Source organism: Oryctolagus cuniculus, chromosome 2 (assembly GCF_964237555.1).
Source record: "Oryctolagus cuniculus chromosome 2, mOryCun1.1, whole genome shotgun sequence".
Lineage (NCBI taxonomy): Eukaryota > Metazoa > Chordata > Mammalia > Lagomorpha > Leporidae > Oryctolagus > Oryctolagus cuniculus.
Genome location: NC_091433.1, coordinates 162,911,328 through 162,932,155, shown reverse-complemented (window position 1 = coordinate 162,932,155; position 20,828 = coordinate 162,911,328). Strand labels below are relative to the sequence as shown.

Here is a 20,828-nt window from a genome sequence, read left to right as displayed (position 1 = left end):
TCTTAAGTGGGTTGTTTGTTTTGATGTTGTGGAGTTTCTTGATTTCTTTGTAGATTCTGGTTATCAACCCTTTATCTGTTGCATAGTTTGCAAATATTTTTTCCCATTCTGTCGGTTGCCTCTTAACTTTCCTGACTGTTTCTTTTGCAGTACAGAAACTTCTCAATTTGATGCAATTCCAAATGTTTTTTTTTTTTTTTTTGACAGGCAGAGTGGACAGTGAGAGAGAGAGAGAGAGAGAGAAACAGAGAGAAAGATCTTCCTTTGCCGTTGGTTCACCCTCCAATGGCCGCTGTGGCTGGCACACTGAGGCCTGTGCACCGCGCTGATCCGAAGGCAGGAGCCAGGTGCTTCTCCTGGTCTCCCATGGGGTGCAGGGCCCAAACACTTGGGCCATCCTCCACTGCCATCCCAGGCCACAGCAGAGAGCTGGCCTGGAAGAGGGGCAACCGGGACAGAATCTGGCGCCCCGACCGGGACTAGAACCTGGTGTGCCGGTGCCACTAGCCTATTGAGCCGCAGCACCGGCCCGCAATCCCAAATGTTAATTTTGGCTTTGACTGCCTGTGCTTCTGGGGTATTTTCCAAGAAGTCTTTGCCAGTACCTATATCTTGCAGGGTTTTTCCAATGCTCTCTAATAATTTGATGGTGTCGGGTCATAGATTTAAGTCTTTAATCCATGTTGAGTGAATTTTTGTGTAAGGTGAAAGGTAGGGGTCTTGCTTCATGATTCTGCACGTGGAAATCCAATTTTCCCAGCACCATTTATTGAATAGATTGTCCTTACTCCAGGGATTGGTTTTGGATCCTCGATCAAATATAAGTTGGGTGTAGATGTTTGGGTTGATTTCTGGTGTTTCTATCCATCTGTTTCTGTACCAGTACCATGCTGTTTTGATTACAACTGCCTTGTAGTATGTCCTGAAATCTGGTATTGTGTTGCCTCTGGCTTTTTTTTTTTTGTTGTACAAGATTGCTTTAGCTATTCGAGGTCTCCTGTGTCAAAGACCTAAATTTAAGACCTGAGACTATGAAGTTATTGATAGAAAATGTAGGGGAAACACTCTAAGATATTTATGTAGGGGATGACTTCTTGGACAAGACCTCAAAGCACAGGCAACAAGAGTAACACTAAACACACGTGATTGTATCAAATGCAGAAGCTTTTGGACAGCAAAGATTATAATCAATAGAGTGAAGAGATATCCAAAAGAATGCAAAAAAATATTTGCAAGCTACCTTCTGTGGGGGAGCAACTCGGACTAGACTGTTACTCGAATTAAGACTTATTCTATGCATCTGCTCTCCCATAATATGGCGCTGGGAGAGGAGTAAACAGCTTCTACACAGCTGCCTCTCACTAACTTGACAAGCTGCAGGAGCTGCTTCTGATTGGAGGAGAGCAGCGTGCTCGGCATGTGGGTAGCAGAGTTGGGATTGGTGGAAGAGGACTATAAAGGAGGAGAGAGACAACATGCACCAGGAACACCTGAGGAACATCTGAGCAGCCCCCGAGAGAGCCAGCCGGCGGTGTGCCGCTCCCCCGCGGAAGTGGGGAAAGTGGCGGGAGGCCCGCCCCTCCACGGAGGTGGAGGGACGGCAGCCAACCCGGGAAGAACCAGCAGCAAACCCGGGGAGGGCTGAGCAGACAAAAGAACAGTGCAGGGTCCTGTGTAGTTCCTCCGCGAAGAGGGGGAGCGACACCTTCCAGCAAAGGATTAATACTCCGAATATATAAGCAACTTAAAAACCTCAACTACAACAAAACAATCAATCCATTTAAGAAATGGGCAAAGGACCACAACAGACAATTCTCAAATGAAGAAATACAAATGAACGATAAATATGTGAATAAATGTTCAACATCACTAGCCATTATGGAAATACAAATGGAAACCGCAATGAGATATCATTTCACCCCTTCAGAATGGCTAAAATCCAGAAGACAGGGAGTAACAAGTGCTGGTGAGGATGTAGAGAAAAGGGAACTCTTATACATTGTTGGTGGGAATGTAAATCCATGCAGCCACTGTGGAAAATCCTGTGGAGATTTTTTTTTCTAATTAAAAAAAAAATCTGGCCCCTGCTCTTCTTCCTTGGCCTCTTGCCAGGACAGGGCTTGCTGTAGCCCTGCGCCTCCAGGGCGCATGGCCTTCGGGCCATGTGCTCTAGGCTTCCTGGCCTAGATGCTCATCCACGTGGCTGGTTCCTGGTGCTTGGCAGCTGAAAATGTTGGATGAAGACAGTTTAACCAAACAACCAGAAGAAGTATTTGATGTCTTGGAGAAACTTGGAGAAAGGTCCTATGGCAGCGTGTATAAAGCTATTCATAAAGAGACTGGACAGATTGTGGCTATTAAGCAAGTTCCTGTAGAATCAGATCTTCAGGAGATAATCAAAGAAATCTCCATAATGCAGCAATGTGACAGCCCTCATGTAGTCAAATATTATGGAAGTTATTTTAAGAACACAGACTTATGGATTGTTATGGAGTACTGTGGAGCTGGCTCTGTATCTGATATCATTCGATTACAAAATAAAACGTTAACAGAAGATGAAATAGCTACAGTATTACATTCAATTCTTAAAGGAATGGAATACCTTCATTTTATGAGAAAAATACACTGAGACATCAAGGCAGGAAATATTTTGCTAAATACAGAGGGACATGCAAAACTCACAGATTTTGGTGTAGCAGGTCAACTTACAGATACCATGGCCAAGCGTAATACAGTAATAGGAACACCATTTTGGATGGCTCCAGAGGTGATTCAGGAAATTGGGTACAACTGTGTGGCAGACACCTGGTCTCTGGGAATAACTGCTATAGAAATGGCTGAAGGAAAGCCACCATATGCTGATATCCATCCCATGAGGGCAATCTTCATGATTCCTACAAACCCTCCCCCCACATTCCGCAAACCAGAGCTGTGGTCAGATAACTTTACAGACTTCGTGAAGCAGTGTCTTGTAAAGAGCCCTGAGCAGAGGGCCACAGCCACTCAGCTCCTGCAGCACCCGTTTGTCAGGAATGCTAAAGGAGTGTCAATGTTGTGGGACTTAATTAACGAAGCCATGGATGTGAAACTGAAACGCCAGGAATCCCAGCAGCAGGAAGTGGACCAAGACGATGAAGATAACTCAGAGGAGGATGAAATGGATTCTGGCACGATGGTTCGCGCGGCAGGCGACGAGATGGGCACTGTGTGTGTGGCCAGCACCATGAGTGATGGAGCCAGTACCATGATTGAGCATGAAGACACCTTGCCCTCACAGCTGGGCACCATGGTGACCAATGCAGAGGATGAGGAAGAGGAAGGGACTATGAAAAGAAAGGATGAGACCATGCAGCCTGTAAAACCATCTTTCCTTGAATACTTTGAACAAAAAGAAAAGGAAAACCAGGTCAACAGCTTTGGCAAGAGTGTACCTGCTCCACTGAAAAATTCTTCCGATTGGAAAGTACCACTGGATGGAGACTATGAGTTTCTTAAGAGTTGGACAGTGGAGGACCTTCAGAAGAGGCTCTTGGCCCTGGACCCCATGATGGAGCAGGAGATTGAAGAGATCCGACAGAAGTACCAGTCCAAGCGGCAGCCAATCCTGGATGCCATCGAGGCTAAGAAGAGGCGGCAGCAAAACTTCTGAGCGAGGCTGGGACCAGGCCTTGGGTCACTTGGGTCACCTCCACATTTGTTCTCCAGCACTTCTCTTTTTTCCACAGCACCTCTGTGAACTCAGGAACGTGCGCCAGTGGGAAGGGCTGCCTTGCCAGTCAGCGTGCCATCTTGTTGTGTGTATCTGTGTGGGTCAGCTGTGTTATTTCAAAGGTGGCACTTTTAACTCAGAGTTTTACATCCCAGGAACAGAGACTCCTAGTGGAGTGATAGCTGGGAAGGTTTTACCTCATCTTTTCGTTTTCTTCTCCCAATAGCTTTTGATTGTTCTTTCTGGAAGACTTTTGAAAGATATATAAATATGCACATATATATATATAAATTATAAATAGATTCCCCACTCAGTGTGGTGGCATCACTGTACAGGTACAGTTTTGAACAGTTGCCTCTTTTCTGTAATATTATGGTACTGTGGAACAAGGGGCAGAGGACCCCTGGGGGCTGCAAGAGCGGTCACTGAATCCCAGGAGCCAGTCTCACCCTTTGTAGGACTACTTTTAAAAATAAGGCTTTGTGTAGTTTTCAGCTTGTATGGTCGCCACTGGCCTCTGGGGCTGTTGGTGATGTCCCAGGGAAAGCTTTGAGAGTTTGTATTTGCTCTTTGAACCCCAGGAGCGGCCTGGCATCCTCTTTGCCCATCCTGTTTCAACACCTCTCATCCATCTCCACTCTCCAAACTGCCTGGAGTCACAATACAGATACTTCCCAGTGCCTTACGAGGAGACGTGATCCAGCGGAGGGATAGGTCTGCCAGGAACTCGCAGCAAACCTGCAGCTGTGCTAAGCCTCCAAAAGGGAAAGGTTTCCCAAGCTCTTCATGTGTGTTCATGTGAAAGTCACACACATGGCATTTTTCTCTGCATTGCTTATAGACAGGGTAGAGGGCATTGCTGTTGCTGATTCACGTTCATATGTGACTCTTCTTTTTCTTTTACCATTAAGGTGTTTGGATACCAGACTAAGATTTCTTTTCCAGGAAGCTCAACACAGACATGTAGAGTGCCTAAGCTGGGAGGGACCATAGAGATCATGTGGTCTGGTCCTTCGTTGTGTAGATGAGAAAACTGAGGCTTAGAGAAGGGAAGTGACATGGTCAAAATCATGAGGCAAACCAGAGTAAGGATGAGACTAGAACTTGGAGCTCCCCTCCTGGGCCACGTAGCCAAGCAGCCCTTTGGCATGTGTCAGTTCTAAGTTAGGGTATCCCAGGGAGCTCGTTCACAAAAAGTTGATCTTGCCTGGCCAAGCACTCGTGGAGGACACTGAGGCCTGAGGTAGACCAAGGACTTTGCGAGACAGCATGGAGCCAGCCTCCTGCAGCTTTGGCTCAAGGCTCCATGACGTTGAGGCACACAGCAGAGTAGACAGTTAGGAAAGACAAGTATCTTTTCATTTTCTTCTAATATTCCTTCCTTCCTTGAGTTAGGGGAGCCACGACTGGGTTACACCTGAGGAAACTAATTTGACTGCATGATTGCTACCCAGAGAATGTTCCTCTTCTGTAGTCAGATTCTGGTTTGTTTTTTTTTTTCTTTTTTTTTCAACTAAAGCAACTTTTTAAAAATGTAGGAAGCAGTTGTTGGTCTTCAGGGCTTGGTCAGTGGAGTAACTGTGTGGCAGATACGCAAAACAGAAGACAGTTTGTGTTGCTAGAATAATAAATGGCAGCCAGCATCTGCTGACCACCTGCTCTTGGCAGACAGGGCAGGCTCTCAACTTCACAATCACCCATGAGTTAAATGCTTTACCTCTGTTTCATAGATGAAGGAATGGGCTTAGGGAGAAAGGGTCTTCCCAAAGCAATAGAGCTACGAGGTGGTAGAATCACTGTCCAGGTCTAATACTCTTATTTATGAGGAAGAAGAAAATCAAAAGTGTGTTTAAAATGAAGCGACTACATAACTTTATGTGATGTTTTCAGGTTAGAAAAGAGCTGAATTAGTAGTCAGGTCGGACAAACAATTGAGTTTTTAAAGCTGAAGCATTGAGCATAAATACCCCCATGCCAGTTGCTGTGCTATGGAAAAATCCTGCCGCATCCTCCTTTTTTAAACAAAGAACTTTGTATTTGGTTAGACAGGAAGAAAAAGCCCATTTTCTCCCTCAGCTGGATCCAAGTAAAAGAAAGTTCAGTTTTTCCCCATAAATATTCTTGGGCCATGAACCCCAATCTGGAATTTGTTTCGTTCCAAGCTTGTGTGCACCTAAATAGTCTATTGCTAATCATTAATCTAGCTGGACAGAGCTCTTTGGCGAGAAGTCAGTTTGTTTTGGATCAGATAAATTTCCTGGCAAGGTATATTTGCCTTCTAGTGACAGGCAGAGTAGCAAGCCCTAGTCATTTTTCCCTTGAATACTAAATTTAAGATATTTTACTTTGTTTTCATTGAGCCCTGAGCCTTAGTCATTGCTTGAGTATTTGCAACTCAAGCTTCCAGGGAACACTGTGGCCCTCACTTGTTTTCTGCTTTTAGAAAAACAATGACCCATACCTAGTTGTGTCTTCAGAAGCCCTCATATTCTCTAAAAATATCTTCATTTCTCCCTCATTAGTAATTTTGAAGCACATGTCTATTCTTCTTTCTCCTTTTCCCCAACCAACCATTGAATGGATGAGTGTTTGACTAATTAGGGGAGAGGGGAAGATGGTGGGTGGGTGGGTAGATGGACAGACAGATAGATAGAATCAGTAATCTAAAGTAACTTAAGAATGATAGCTTTGATTTCATGAAACTAGATTCTGATCCAGGAAATATTCACTTAGCACCTACCACATGCCAGAAATTCATAATGCCACTTAAAACTCAGTAGCTTTTTCCGATATCAGAAATGAGAGAAGTGACATTACTATAGATCCTACAGAAATTAAAAGTTAGTGATAGGGTATCTTGAACAAGGTGATGCTAACAACTCCAACAATTTAAATGAAAATGGGCAAACTCCTTGAAAAATACAAAGCACCAAACCCCACTGAAGAAGAAATAGATAATCTAAACAGGCTTAGATCTTTCTTACAGAGACTTAACAGCTCTCGGAGATCTCGGTATTAGTGTCCTCATTTTAACAGATGAGAAAGCAGGCTCAGAGAAGTACAGTTAGTTGCTCAAGGTCACATGGCTGGATTTGGCAAAGCCCAGATTCAAATGCAGCTTCTCTGATCCATATGTGTCCTTTCTAAGGTGCCACGTTGCCTTTTTTTTTTTTTTTTTTTTTGACAGGCAGAGTGGACAGTGAGAGAGACAGAGAGAAAGGTCTTCCTTTGCCGTTGGTTCACCCTCCAATGGCTGCCGTGGCCGGCACACTGCGGCCGGCGCCGCACCGCGCTGATCTGGTGGCAGGAGCCAGGAGCCAAGTGCTTTTCCTGGTCTCCCATGGGGTGCAGGGCCCAAGCACCTGGGCCATCCTCCACTGCACTCCTGGGCCACAGCAGAGGGCTGGCCTGGAAGAGGGGCAACCGGGACAGAATCCGGCGCCCCGACCGGGACTAGAACCCAGTGTGCCGGCGCTGCTAGGTGGAGGATTAGCCTAATGAGCTGCGGCGCCGGCCGCCACGTTGCCTCTTAAAGATTGTAGCTCCTTATTTGTTGGGAAAATGGTCCTTCCCAATCCACGCTGTTCACCCTGCCCTATCCTTTCTTAAGTATTAGGTTTGTGTTTCCAACATGATTGGATTAATTGGCTTTGGAATCCACGTTCTTGTTTGTGTTTGCAGGAAAAAAAATCTCTTCCACCAGCCTGTACTCAGACCAACTTAGGGCGGGGGTGGGAGGGTGGGAACTTACATGCTGTTGCTGATGAACAGTTTGAAAATGTGAAGTTTGTAGCTTTAACATTTTATAATGAAAACAAGTAACACTGGCTTAAGTGCTGACTTGAAATGCTATTTTGTAAGGTTGAATGTCAATAATCACTTGAGGTCAGCAGTTTGTATATGTGTGAGAGGTAGCTTCTTCCCTCGTCCCCCACCCTGAACCCCTTTTTGAAACTTGAGATGCTTCCTATGTGTTTTTATTTTAGAATTGTTGTTCTCCATCCTTTTTCTTGCACTTTGTCCCATTGTTTTAAATAAATTGTCCTTTGGAAAACACACACACACACACACACACACACACACCACACCAAAAAAACAAAAAACAAACAAACAAAAAAAACCAAAAAACTTTGTTGATAGCAAGCCCAAGAGCTTCTTTTTTAGCTATTTATTTTTTTAAAGTTTTATTTATTTATTTCAGAGGCAGAGTTATAGACAGAGAGAGGGAGAGACAGAGAGGTCTTCCATCTGCTGGTTCACTCCCTAAATGGCCGCAATGGTCAGAGCTGTACTGATCTGAACCCAGGAGCCAGGAGCTTCTTCTGGATCTCCCATGTAGGTGTAGGGGCCCAAGCACTTGTGCCATCTTCTGCTGCTTTCCCAGGCTATCAGCAGAGAGCTGGGTCAGAAGAAGAGCAGCTGGGACATGAACTGGTGCCCATATCAGATGCTGGTGCCACAGGAGGAGGTGTAACCTACGACGCCACAGTGCTGGCCCCTGGAGATTTCTTAAAAAATTAGACTTGCCTTGTGATCCATCAATCCCACCACTGGGTATATACCTAAAAAGCATGAACACGTTGTGTTAAAAAAGATACTGCATCACCATGTTTATAGCAGCACTGTTTACAATAGCCAAAATATGGAATCAACCAAGGCGTCCATCATCAGATGAATGGATAAAGACAATGTGGTATATATACACAATGGAGTATTATTCAGCTATAAAAAAGAATGAAATTCTACCACTTGTACCAAAATGGATGCAATTGAGTGAAATAAACCAACCCAGAGAGACAAATACTGCATGTTCTCCCTTATATGTAGGAGCTAAAATTAAAAAAAAAAAGTTAAAAACAAGACAAAAACAGAAACAACAATAACAAAAGAGAATGAAATGTCTGTGTGTGTCTGTGTATATCAGTATTGCTGTAAATACAGTTTTGTAAATCTTTGTTTTATACCTTTGTCATACCAGTGGTTAAGAAAGTTGTACTACTATAGTTTCAATGATCTGTGATTACTTTAACATTTACTCTATATGGGTGAAATGGTCATCTTTACTTTTAATTATCATTTATAGCCCTTGACTATCTTCCTGCTAAACTGTGGTCATTTTACTTTTTACTTGCTTTTGTTTTAAAGAAATTTTTTACTTATTTGAAAACAGAGTTTTATATATGAGAGAGGGTGAGGTAGAAAGAGAGATCTTCCATCTGCTGGTTCATTCCCCAAATGTGCACAATGGCCAAGGCTAGGCCAGGCCAAAACCAGGAGCCAGGAGCTTATTCCAGGTCTTCCATGTGCTTGGCAGGGGCCAAGCACTTGGGCCATCTTCCTCTGCTTTCCCAGGCGCATTAGCAGGGAGCAGGATGGGAAGTAGTACAGCCTAGATTCAAATTGGTGCCCATATGGAGTGCCAGTGTCTCAGGGGGAGGCTTTACCCACTCAGCCACAACACTGGCCCTTGCTTTTCACTATTTAAATTTCTTATTTGTGAAGCCTTAAGCCTTTGACTGTAATGTGAATTAGAAACATGTTATCTCAGGCCTAGCACTGTGGTGTCATGGGTAAAACTGCCACCCGAAGTGCTAGCATTCCATATGGGTGCTGGTTCCAGTCCTGGCTGCTCCATTTCCAATCCAGCTCTCTGGTATGGCCTGGGAAAACAGTAGAAGATGGTCCAAGTGCTTGGGTCCCTGTACCTGCGTGGGAAACCTCAAAGAAGCTCCTGGCTCCTGGCTTTGGGTCGGTGCAGCTCCAGCCATTGTGGCCAATTGGGGAGTGAACCAGCAGATGGAAGACCTCTCTCTCTCTGCTCCTCCTTATATCTCTGTGTAACTCTGACTTTCAAATAAATAAACAAATCTTAAAAAAAAAAGAAACATGTTATCTCAAAAACACAAAAAAGAATGAAAGAAAAAATGGAGGGAGGGTGAGAGAGAGAGAAGGGGGAAGGGAATATCAGTATATTCTTAGAATTGTATTATGAACTATATTAAATCTGTTAAAAATTAACGTAAGTTGAGTCAGGTAAGCACATTTCCCTTAGCTGATATGTAAAGTTACTATAAAGTTATTTGGGCAGTATAATATTGACTTATGGAAGGTCAAGTAGAGCAACTGAATGAAACAGAGAAATCCTAAATACTTAGCATAGTATTAGTGAGGAAAGGATGAAATATTCAGGAACTGGTTCTGGTTATTCAAGTTTGAGAAACATTACACTAATTTCCTGTTTGAAAAATTTATGAAACATGATCCAGATGGATTAGTGATCTGAATATTATGAGCATGGTTAAGTGTGGCAATGCCAAGTGATGGCAAGAATGGGGGGCACTGGGGAGTATACACTAATATTCCATTTTCTAGGAACTTCTTTTATTTTTCTATTGATAAGAATATATATCCTAAAAAAAGAATATATATATCCTAGAGGAATTTTACAGTTGTATTCAAGGAGACAAATGTAATCATTTTAATTGGGGCCCTATTTATAATTAGGGAATATTGGAAATAACCTAAATGCTTATCAGTAGGAGATAGAAAGATAAATTATGGCAAAAAGATGGATGGAAATACTACACTGTAGTTGGATGAACTAGGACTTCATCCATCACCACGTACCCTAGAAGAAATAACATCGAGTGAAAAAAGCCAATCGCAGAATATTACATATAGAATGATAGCATTTATTTAAGGTTGAAATATCTATGATTATGCAGATATACTTGTAAAAGTTTGTGGAAAATTAAATCAAAAGGCAGATTTACTTTCGTGCAAAAAATCTATTCATATGAGTAGTCTTTAAAATGTACATGAAAAATGCATTTTTTGAAAATCGATTCAAGACTTCAAAACTTTTTGTACCAAAATAAACTTGTCTTTTAATTTCATTTCCATGAACCTTGTGAAGTTCCCTTGCACTAGATCATTTGTGAATATACACGTATATACTCTTGAAAATGTAGCTATAGTAGACCATAAGAGTGTGTACAGAGATGGGTCAGATTGATCTCACGATTGTGACTAGCTATGGGTAGAAGAAAGGAAATGAGATTAAGGGAGGAGTTATTCGGAGACTTCAACAATTTCTGCAATATTTTGTTCCTTAAAACAAAAACAAAAAAGCAATACTTGAAGTATACTGGGGAAACTGTTAACATTTTCCATTCAGGTTCACATATGTTCATATCATTATTTTGTATTTTTGTGTATGTTTGAAATATTTCAAACTTAAAAACAGTTGGTAGAGAATTTAAACCAAACCTCTGTTGGTTAACGAATGGGTTTTGGTAGGCACCTGTTCTCTAGAGTCCTATGTGATAATTTTCCACAAAATGTCTTGGATTTGTTATCTTTTTAAACAAAAAGAATCAGCCCAGGCCAGTTATCGGCAAAATCCCCAGGGCTTTCAGGTACTCACACCCCTACCCTCCATCCCCTCTTAAGAGTGGCATTAATGCAGATAACAGTGACTCTTCATTGTATTTGTAGCCCCAGGAAAAGACATCACACATCCTGAAGTTGCTAGTGTGTATGTGTCCTGTTCATATTGGTTCTTCCTGGCTCTTCCAATATTTTTTCCATTAGTCTCTAGTCCCCTATCAAGTTAGATGCCCCGCCCCCCAAAAATACAGAAAAAATTTAGGTTCTTTGATACTTGGAATTTGTGAATAAGGATATAAGTTTTACCATTTTTGGGGGAAAAACTTGCTAATACATATTGGTCACTCTTAATATCAATTTACAACAAATATTCTTACATTTATGCATAGAAAGAGTATTTTCTACATTTTTAACAGCATGCTTTTCTCATATTCTCAGAACACAGGTCTCTTACTTAAATATTTTTTAAAAGATAATTTATTTTACTTGAAAGTCAGAGTTACAGAGAGGCAGAGGCAGAGAGAGAGAGAGAGTTCTTCCAGTACGCTGGCTCACTTTGCAATTGGCCACAACAGCCAGAGCTGTGCTGATCCGAAGCCAGGAGTCAGGAGCTTCTTCCAGTTCTCCCACATGGGTGCATGGGCCCATGGACTTGGGCCATCTTCTGTGGGGAGCAACTCGGGACTAGACTAAGTTACTGGAATTAAGACTTATTCTATGCATCTGCTTTCCCACAATATGGCGCTGAGAAGGGAGTAACAGCTTCTACACAGCTGCCTCCAGTTCAACCAATAAACTGTAGGACTTGCTCCTGATTGGAGGAGAGCAGCGTACTCGGCGTGTGGGTAGCAGAGTTGGGATTGGTGGAAGAGGACTATAAAGGAGGAGAGAGACAACATGCACCAGGAACATCTAAGGGGAACATCTGAGGGAACACCTGTGCAGCCCCCGAGAGAGCTGGCCGGCAGTGTGCCGCTCCCCCGCGGAAGTGGGGAAAGTGGCTAGGGGGAACCGCCCTTCCACGGAGGTGGAAGGGTCGGTAGCCAACCCAGGAAGAACCAGCAGCAAACCCGGGGAGGGCCGAGCAGACAAAAGAACAGTGCAGGGTCCTGTGTCGTTCCTCCACGAAGAAGGGGAGCGACAATCTTCCACTGCTTTCCTAGGCCATAGCAGAGAGCTGGATCAGAAGTGGAGCAGCTGGGGCTCGAACCAGCGCCCATATGAGATGCTGGCACTGCAGGCAGAGGCTTTACCTGCTATGCCACAGCGCCAATCCCTGCTTAAGTTTTTTTTTTTTTTGACAGGCAGAGTGGATAGTGAGAGAGAGAGAGAGACAGAGAGAAAGGTCTTCCTTTTTGCCATTGGTTCACCCTCCAATGGCCGCCATGGCTGGTGCTCTGTGGCCGGCGCACCGCGCTGATCCGAAGGCAGGAGCCAGGTACTTATCCTGGTCTCCCATGGGGTGCAGGGCCCAAGGACCTGGGCCATTCTCCACTGCCTTCCCGGGCCACAGCAGAGAGCTGGCCTGGAAGAGGGGCAACCGGGAAAGAATCCAGTGCCCTGACCGGGACTAGAACCTGGTGTGCCAGCGCCACAGGTGGAGGACTAGCCTATTGAGCCGCGGCGCTGGCCTTAAGTATTTTTAAAAGGCATTTCCTGGTTATTTTTTCCATTTTAATAGACATTTTGTGGATAAATGAAATCATATAACTCATCTTAATATGTCTGCATGTGTAGTTTGTGTTTTAGGAAGTCTTATCAAATTGTGCAGCGTCCCAGAAACATGGCAGAGCTAGCAATTATCCCAGATTGTAGAGGCTGGGTGTGCACTTGCTTCCCGTCCCACCAGGTGGCGCTGCTGAGAGTCAGATCTGTTTGCATAAGCTTGATGGGGCTGCATGTAATACTAAGAAAACCATATCTTTGTTAGACACATAATATCTGGATGTAAATCGTTCAAAAAAGAAGCTATAGAAACACCCAAACTTCATCTTAGAATTTCTGGGAATACAGTGTGGTAGTCAAAAAGTTTTTATCTTCATCAACTATTAGGCCATTGGTCAAGTGGGTAATTTTTTTTCTTCCTTTAGCATCAACACAAATATATAACCCTTGTTTTTTTTTAAAAAAAGTAAAATTTTAATCAGGAGATAACTGTGTTCCCTGCTGCACAGTTATTTCAGTGATAATGAAGCAGTGTGTGAAATGCAATTATATGAATATACAGAGGTTTTATATACTTTTTCTCACCTTTCTTGTGGGTAAATCCTTAGTTTTCAAGATGAGGAAATAATGTCCAGAGAGAACATTTATGCTCAACTAGTATGAGAAGGGTCAGGATTCAACTCTGGCACTTCTGACCCTAAAGTGTGTCTGTGCTCCGTCACTAGACCACACTCCCCGAGCCCAGGGTGCGGGTGTCTGGGAGAAATCTGTTTCAGAGAAATATGCTCACACCCACCTAAGGAAGAAAGCAGCTCCTTTTTAATATGACCATTGTCTTGTTCAAATCATAACCATCAATTTAGTTATAGATGTCTTGTTATCCAAAAATGATGCTGCTTTTTCCTTTGGACATTCTTTCAGCTTATTTTGCATAATATATACCATACCTTTCACCCATGTGGGATATCATGCACGTGTACGTGAAGAATCCAACTCCTAAGAGATACAAACTTCAATTGGGGCTGTCTATTCTAAAATGATTGTTTAAGGATATTGCTTTTCAGTTTGTTTAGAAATCGTCTCAATAGGGAGTAGGCATTTAGGCTAGCAGTTAGTATACCTGCATCTCGTATCAGAGTACCCTGCTTCAAAATCCAGCTCTAGCTCCTGACTCCAGCTTCTTGCCAATGTTGACCCTGGGAGGCAGCAGTGAAGGATCAAATAACTGAGTTCCTGCGCCCATGAGGGAGATCTGGTTTGCTTTCCTGGGTTTTGCCTCTGGCCCTGACTATTGTGGGCATTTGGGGAGTGAATCAGCCAATAGAAGCCCTCTCTCTAACTCTCTCTCCCATCTGTCTCGCTCTATCTGACTCTCAAACAAAAATAAATTATCTTCCTTTTCAATTTTTTTTTGACATTAAGCCCTTATGGTACACAATAGTAGTGGTGATGGAAACAGTGTGTTATTGTAAGTCCTGGAGGAATGGGGCTGCATGTGTAGTTTGCAAAAGTAGAGTAAATATTATGACATTGTAGTTATGTATTTGTAAATAAAATATAGTAACTTTTTTTTGAAAAATGAAGGGAGTACTGATTATGTTTGTAATATAAGCAACCCAAAGGAACATTGGGTGAAGTTTTTTTGGGGGTGAGATATGGTTAAAAAGGGCTGAGAAATACTCACGTAATGGGAACCACAAAGACTGCAGAGTCAGAAATTTAGGTCTGAATCTCGGCTGCACAGCACATTATCTGTGGAGCTTGAGGCAAATTCTTTCATTTCTGAGCCTCAGATTTCCCAGTGGCAACAGTGAGAGAGTAATTATTTTGTAGATTCAGTGAGAGCATTTATCAAGTAATGTGCAGGATTCCTAGAACAGTGACTGGCCCATGGAAAGTAAAGGATACATTTCCTTTCCTTTCTGAAAAAAGAAAGAAATGCATTCTTTCATTTAAATAAATGTTTAGTTGCTTTGCATGGTACCTCTGGTTTGCAGCCCACCTGACACAGTCAGGGGAACGTGGACTGATTAAAATACAGGTGATTACGGAAGATGGGAGTCATCGCAGACTTTTCTGGCCTGAGAACCAGGGGAGGGAAGTGTTTCATTTTGCCTGGTTTGGATTGGGATGGCTTCTCTCCCTGCCAAGTCCTCAGCGTGCCGAACGGAAATGCCAAGAGTTGGGTCAGACCCAAGTGGTGAGAGGCCAGCAAATTACAGCTCGCAGGAAATACTTCAACTCTCGCGAACTGCTGAGGGGCAATTTAGCACTGTCTGTCTGCTCTCGGTGTTGTGAGAGAGATTCTCGAGGTTTGGAGATGGGAAATAGGCTGGCCCCTAATTCGCCGCTTTACTGATGACTTTGCTGGGTAAAATCCTTTGAAGGCCTTCATTGTCACCAGTGGGGCATTTTAACAACCCTGGGACAAAACCGACTCTTCAGCACACAGGTTGGCTGTACCAATGGACAGAGCAGTGGCTGTTATCTAGGTGACCAAGAGCGCCTCTACTTGAATCTAATACCCTTTCAGAAATGCCTTCCTGTTAAGAGTGATGGGGTGGGAGCTGCAACTTGGGTCTCTCAAAACCTATGTCAGAGTAGGTGTTGAAACTCTTTCTTACACGCCTTGTTCTACTGCAGAGGCTGGAACACTATGAACTTTATTTCACAGATGTTCTTGTGGCAGGGGTTTGGAAATGATTTGGGTTCCAGTGACTGCATGTACTCGGAGGAGACTTACAGGCAGAAATTCAATTTGGAGAGCAGTGTGGTGGTAGTGTTGCCGGGGGGGTGGGGTGGGGGGGGTGCATTTCTAGATTCTTGACTGGGACAGAGGTATAAGCAGCACAGAGGTGGGCCAGTGCGGCAGGAGTGTTTTGGGAGGCAGGCTCCTTTAGGTCTTCCACAAACTTTGTAAGCTCTCAATTACTTGCATTAAAATGTTGTCTCTTGGCCGGCGCCGCGGCTCAATAGGCTAATCCTCTGCCTAGCGGAGCCGGCACACTGGGTTCTAGTCCCGGTCGGGGCGCCGGATTCTGTCCCAGTTGTCCCTCTTCCAGGCCAGCTCTCTGCTGTGGCCAGGGAGTGCAGTGGAGGATGGCCCAAGTGCTTGGGCCCTGCACCCATGGGAGACCAGGAGAAGCACCTGGCTCCTGCCTTCGGATCAGCGTGGTGCGATGGCCGCAGCGCGCCGGCCATGGCGGCCATTGGAGGGTGAACCAACGGCAAAGGAAGACCTTTCTCTCTGTCTCTCTCTCTCTGCCTGTTAAAAAAAAAAAAAAAAAGAAAATGTTGTCTCTTTACCATGGCCACAGGGGTCCTGTGATCTGTGCTGAATCCAGCAGTTGCATTTTAAAAATCTGCAAATCACTTGGCTCATCTGATTTCATCCTTCACATTTTTTGTGACCTATGCATGGATGTAATAGGAGGTTTTAGGGGATGAAACGAGAGAAGCAGGGTGACATAGTAAAGATAGCATGAGCTCTGGAGTCAGAATGCCTGCTTGTTGTACGGACTGTGCATTTACCAGTGTTAGGAGATCCACTCGGGCACCTTAGTGGTTTGAAGAGTTTATCTGAGCAGACAGCTACTTGAACCAGACTGCCTCAGACGAACAGCAGTACAGGGACCCTGACCAAGCGGCATGACTTGAAGGCTTTTGTAAATTGAATGCAGAAACAGGCAAGGAAAAATGGTTCAAGTAGAGCAGTGCCTTTGCTCAGATCATTCTAGTAAAAAGTCCCTGGTTAGAGGTTATTTTGTGGTTTCCGATTCCTTAAGTTTAAATTTCTTTTTCCTGAGTTGGGTTTGGGTTCTGGAGCTGTCTAGGCCTAGTGTCTACCCAATTATTGTAAATGCCAGCGTGGGCTCTTGAGCAAACTGCCTTTTGTCTGTGCCTTAATTTCTTCCTGTAAAATGTGGGCAATACTAAATACCTTTCAGGGATGCTGTAAGAATTAGATAGCACAGACATCTATTAAAAGCCCCTTTTATATGGCAGACATTCAATAAATAGTAGCTATAATTACAAACACACACCCACAGTACGTGAGCATGTGTGGGTATATGAGGTGAGCACCTAAGAGATTCCCAAAGTGAGAAACTGTGTGTGGGGGTGGAAAAGGAGAGGGTAGATATGGGAATGGGGAGGGGGGCATGGATATTTGGAGAAGGCAGCAGGAAAGGGCTAAAACAGGAGACAGACTAAAAGTACCACTAGAGGGCATCATTTCCCCTTTCTTGTTGAAATCCAAGCGCTCTAGGCTTTCTGTCCCTTTCTGACTGTAATAGGAAGAAAGAAAAAAAAGCAAAACTCAAAATCCAAATCCCAAACCAAAACAAAAACATGTATTTTGTGTGACATATATTTGCTGAAATGACTTTCTGCCTGATTTGGTTTAATGATTCTGCATTCATTGTTTATCATTGTTTCAGTCCAGCACAGCTGGCTTGGCAATCTAAGGAGCATTACCACTTTGGACATCATGCACCAGCCCTAAAGTGATCTTGGGCTAAGTCACTCTAGAAATTTTGGCAAGAGTATTTTCTGGAAGGAAATGATGGGCTTTTAGGATGTAGGAGCAAATGTCCCCAGAACTCCACTTCTCCTTTGCCAAATTCAGTTTTTATAAAACCATAGGATTTTATACCTTGGGCAGGGATTTAATCACTCTCAATCTTTCATCAGACTGAAAATCACTGTGGCTCTGTCCTACTAGTAGCATCTTTCCTAATTGAGAATCACTGATGTAGAGCAACAGCCCTTCAAAATGGACAAGTGGACGAGTACCTCCAAGACTTAGAGTAAAAGAATTTTCCCAAATTGATACACAAAGCCAATTAGAAACAGAGCTAGACCTGGAGCCTCTAGGTGCTAGCTGAGCCTTGACATTTATTTATTTAAAAAAAAATTGGCTTGACTGCCATGAAGTTTTCAGGTGTGGAGTCCAATCTGAAGTTCCTGGAATCTTTCTCTTAGAGGCAGGCAGTATAAACGCTGAATGGTTATAATCCTCAGCTGTAATGTAGGACAATTCTCTGGTGGCCTTGGATCAACCTAGGTCCCTGATTCCTTGCTAGTAGTTCTCAGGAGTCATAGAATGCACTGGGAATGTAACCTCCTGAGATTGACAAGGACTGGCTGGAACAGCCCAGACTCTGGTCCAGCTCCTCGTAGAACAGGATGTTCTTCAGCACTTCAGCTCAGCAAGAGCATGTTACGTGACCGCTTTCTGGGCTCCCTCAGCTAGGGTGCAAGTGAGGCGCCCACGAGCATGACTCCATCTGCCCCGGGGCAGCTTTCCTGAGCCTTGGGAAACCAGCTCATTGTGAATTACAGGTTTCTGTTGGCCCTTGCTGCCTATCTGAAGAAATGAACCTGCTTCATGTAACTTGTGTAGGTGAGTATTCCGTTTCACCAGACTCAGGGGAGTCAAGTGTAGCCTCAGATACGGAGCTGAAGTAGTAATCACTGTGCCGTGGACCTGCTCTGTATTTACACTTTCACTTCTGTGTTTATACTTTCACTTGCAGGTTCTCTCTTCTACAGACAGGTGACAATGTGCAGCCCCAGAGGAAGTGGACTGGATTTTTGTAGCCCTCATTTTCCCTCTCTTAACTTTGCAGATAGTCTTGCAGTTGAGTGCTGACATTAAAGAGAGGAGCTCCTATAAAAATGTGTTGAATGGAACTTAATATCTCTACATAACCTCTCTAAGCTTCTAATAAAGTACCTCGGAAGATACTGAAAAATATGGGTAATATTGCTGAGAGTTAACCAGCAGCCAGAGTTTAAGAGAGATTTCTATAAACTACGTGGCTGAAGAACTTGGACACATTTAACAGCTCACCTGTGCTCAGAAATGAACTCAGCCTGCCTTCCAAAGTGTAGGTGGAAAGTACCTTCATACATAAGCTACAGGGCCGCCTATATGTGAAATACAAGATTTATATCAACCAGATCTCTATAATTACATGGCCAGCATGCTTTTTAGGTTACCACAATGCACTCCCCTCTCTTGTTTCACCTCTGTTCAGAGATTGGGACAGGAAGTGGTAATTCGCTATGGTTCATAATATCACAGTGGTGCTAATTTTGAGTCAGCTGAAGTCAGGAGCCAAGAGAGGTGTTCACTCGCTCCATGTGTTCAGCCCAGCAGGGAAGGAGCCAGGGTTGGGGACGATGTCACAGAAGCCTGGCAGAGATGCTCTGAGAAAAGTCCATTCATGGATGGAAAGTATTATCTGTGCTGTGCAAAGCAATCTCTGGTTTGAGCAGAGATTTTAAATAAGGACTAAGTGGAATAGAATTGGGTCAAGGGCATTCTAGATTTCTTACCTTTTGGCAAATGCAGGTCTGGATAGCTCTCTCCTCATTTGAATCTTAATAAAAATAAAATAGAAAACAGTAACAACATGTATCCTATGGGACAAAACTCTGCAAAACAAGCGAAAAGACACATCATTCAGAAAACTCAGAGGAAGAGCAGATGCATAACATCCTTTACTTAGGATCCACAGGAAATACTTGGCAACTATTTACCTTCCTCAGTAAAAAGCTACAGGTCATGGGGGCTCCGAAACAAAAATGGAAAATGATAAGGGAAGAACAACTAGAGATGTAATCAGGGCAAATGATACAATAAAAAAGACAAATCAGAAATGAAGTATATTTTAAAATTCTCATCAGAAGCAGTAATGAAAAGAGTGGACTTTACTGAACATCAGATTAATGTTGTAGAAGATAAACAGGATGGCTCTTAGAGGAAAAGACACAGCACATAATGAAAGATAAGATAATACTCTCAAACATGCACATCAGATGATCTTATATATCTGAACAGATATAGTTATGTACATATATATATGGGTATGTGCATGGATGATCCTTGACTTTCAGTGGTTTGACTTAGGGTTTTTGACTCTACAGTGGAATGAAAATGATATTCATTCAGCAGAAACTGAACTTTGAGTTTTGGTCTTTTCTTGGGCTGGCCTCGTGTTGAATGACACTATCTCATGATGTTAGGCAGTGGTAGTGAACAAGTAAATCGCCAAAACTCTACAATATATTTTGCTGCTAAACTATGCTATTTAGTAAGTTAGGTGTAGCAAATGAATTTCTGAAAAAGATTTGTTTTGTTTTGTTTTGTTTTGTTTTTTGAAAGACAAAGTGATAGAGAGAGAAATGGAGAGAAAAAACGATCTTCCATCTGCCGGTTAACTCCCCAATGACCACAATGAGCAACACTGGGCTAAGCCAAAGTCAGTAGCTTAGAATTCCATCTGGGTCTCTCACAAGGGGAGAGGGGCCAAAGTGCTTGGGCTGTCATCTGCTGATTTCCCAGGCACATTAACAGTGAGCTGGATCAGAGGTGCAGTAACTGGGACTCTTATATGCGATGATAGCATCACACGTAGCTCTGCAGCCTGCTCTGCCACAGCGGCAGCCCCTAAGTGCATGTTTGACTCATGATGGGCTTATCAATGCATGCAAACCAATCATAAGTCTAGGACATCTGTAAATGTGTATCTATATTTAGATATAGGTCTACACATATATTTACTCATACAACAGAGAACACTGAGCTAATTTAATCATTTTGCATGTTCCTGAGAATATACAAGAGCATTTCTTATTTTTATTTATTTATGTTTTTTTAATTGACAGGCAGAGTTAGACAGTGAGAGAGACAGACAGAGAGAAAGATCTTCCTTCCGTTTGTTCACTCCCCAAATGGCCGCTACAGCTGGCACGCTGCACCGATCCGAAGCCAGGAGCCAGGTGCTTCTTCCTGGTCTCCCATGTGGGTACAGGGGCCCAAGCACTTGGGCCATCCTCCACTGCCCTCTCGGGCCACAGCAGAGAGCTGGCCTGGAAGAGGGGCAGCTGGGACTATAACCCAGCACCCATATGGGAGGTTGGCACTGCAGGCAGAGGATTAACCAAGTGAGCCACGGTGCCGGCCCCAAGAACATTTGTAATGGAAGCAATAGCAATATGGTATCCTTAAAGAGTTCATGAAAAATGCATATTGTGAAAAATTTATGCACGAAGTTAA

General features: G+C 43.5%; 1 protein-coding gene and 1 pseudogene across 1 annotated transcript in view; both read left to right on the top strand.

Moving 5' to 3' along the window:
* Window positions 1-2,194: 2,194 nt before the first annotated feature.
* Window positions 2,195-3,979, top strand: LOC100354848 (serine/threonine-protein kinase 4 pseudogene; annotated as a pseudogene).
* Window positions 3,980-6,608: 2,629 nt separating this feature from the next.
* LOC138848741 (uncharacterized) overlaps window positions 6,609-20,828 on the top strand; it is a 115,990-nt gene continuing 101,770 nt past the window's right edge. The window contains exon 1 of the mRNA XM_070069521.1: window positions 6,609-6,721. Coding sequence (XP_069925622.1) covers window positions 6,609-6,721 — 113 coding nt within the window. The remainder of the gene's footprint in view (window positions 6,722-20,828) is intronic.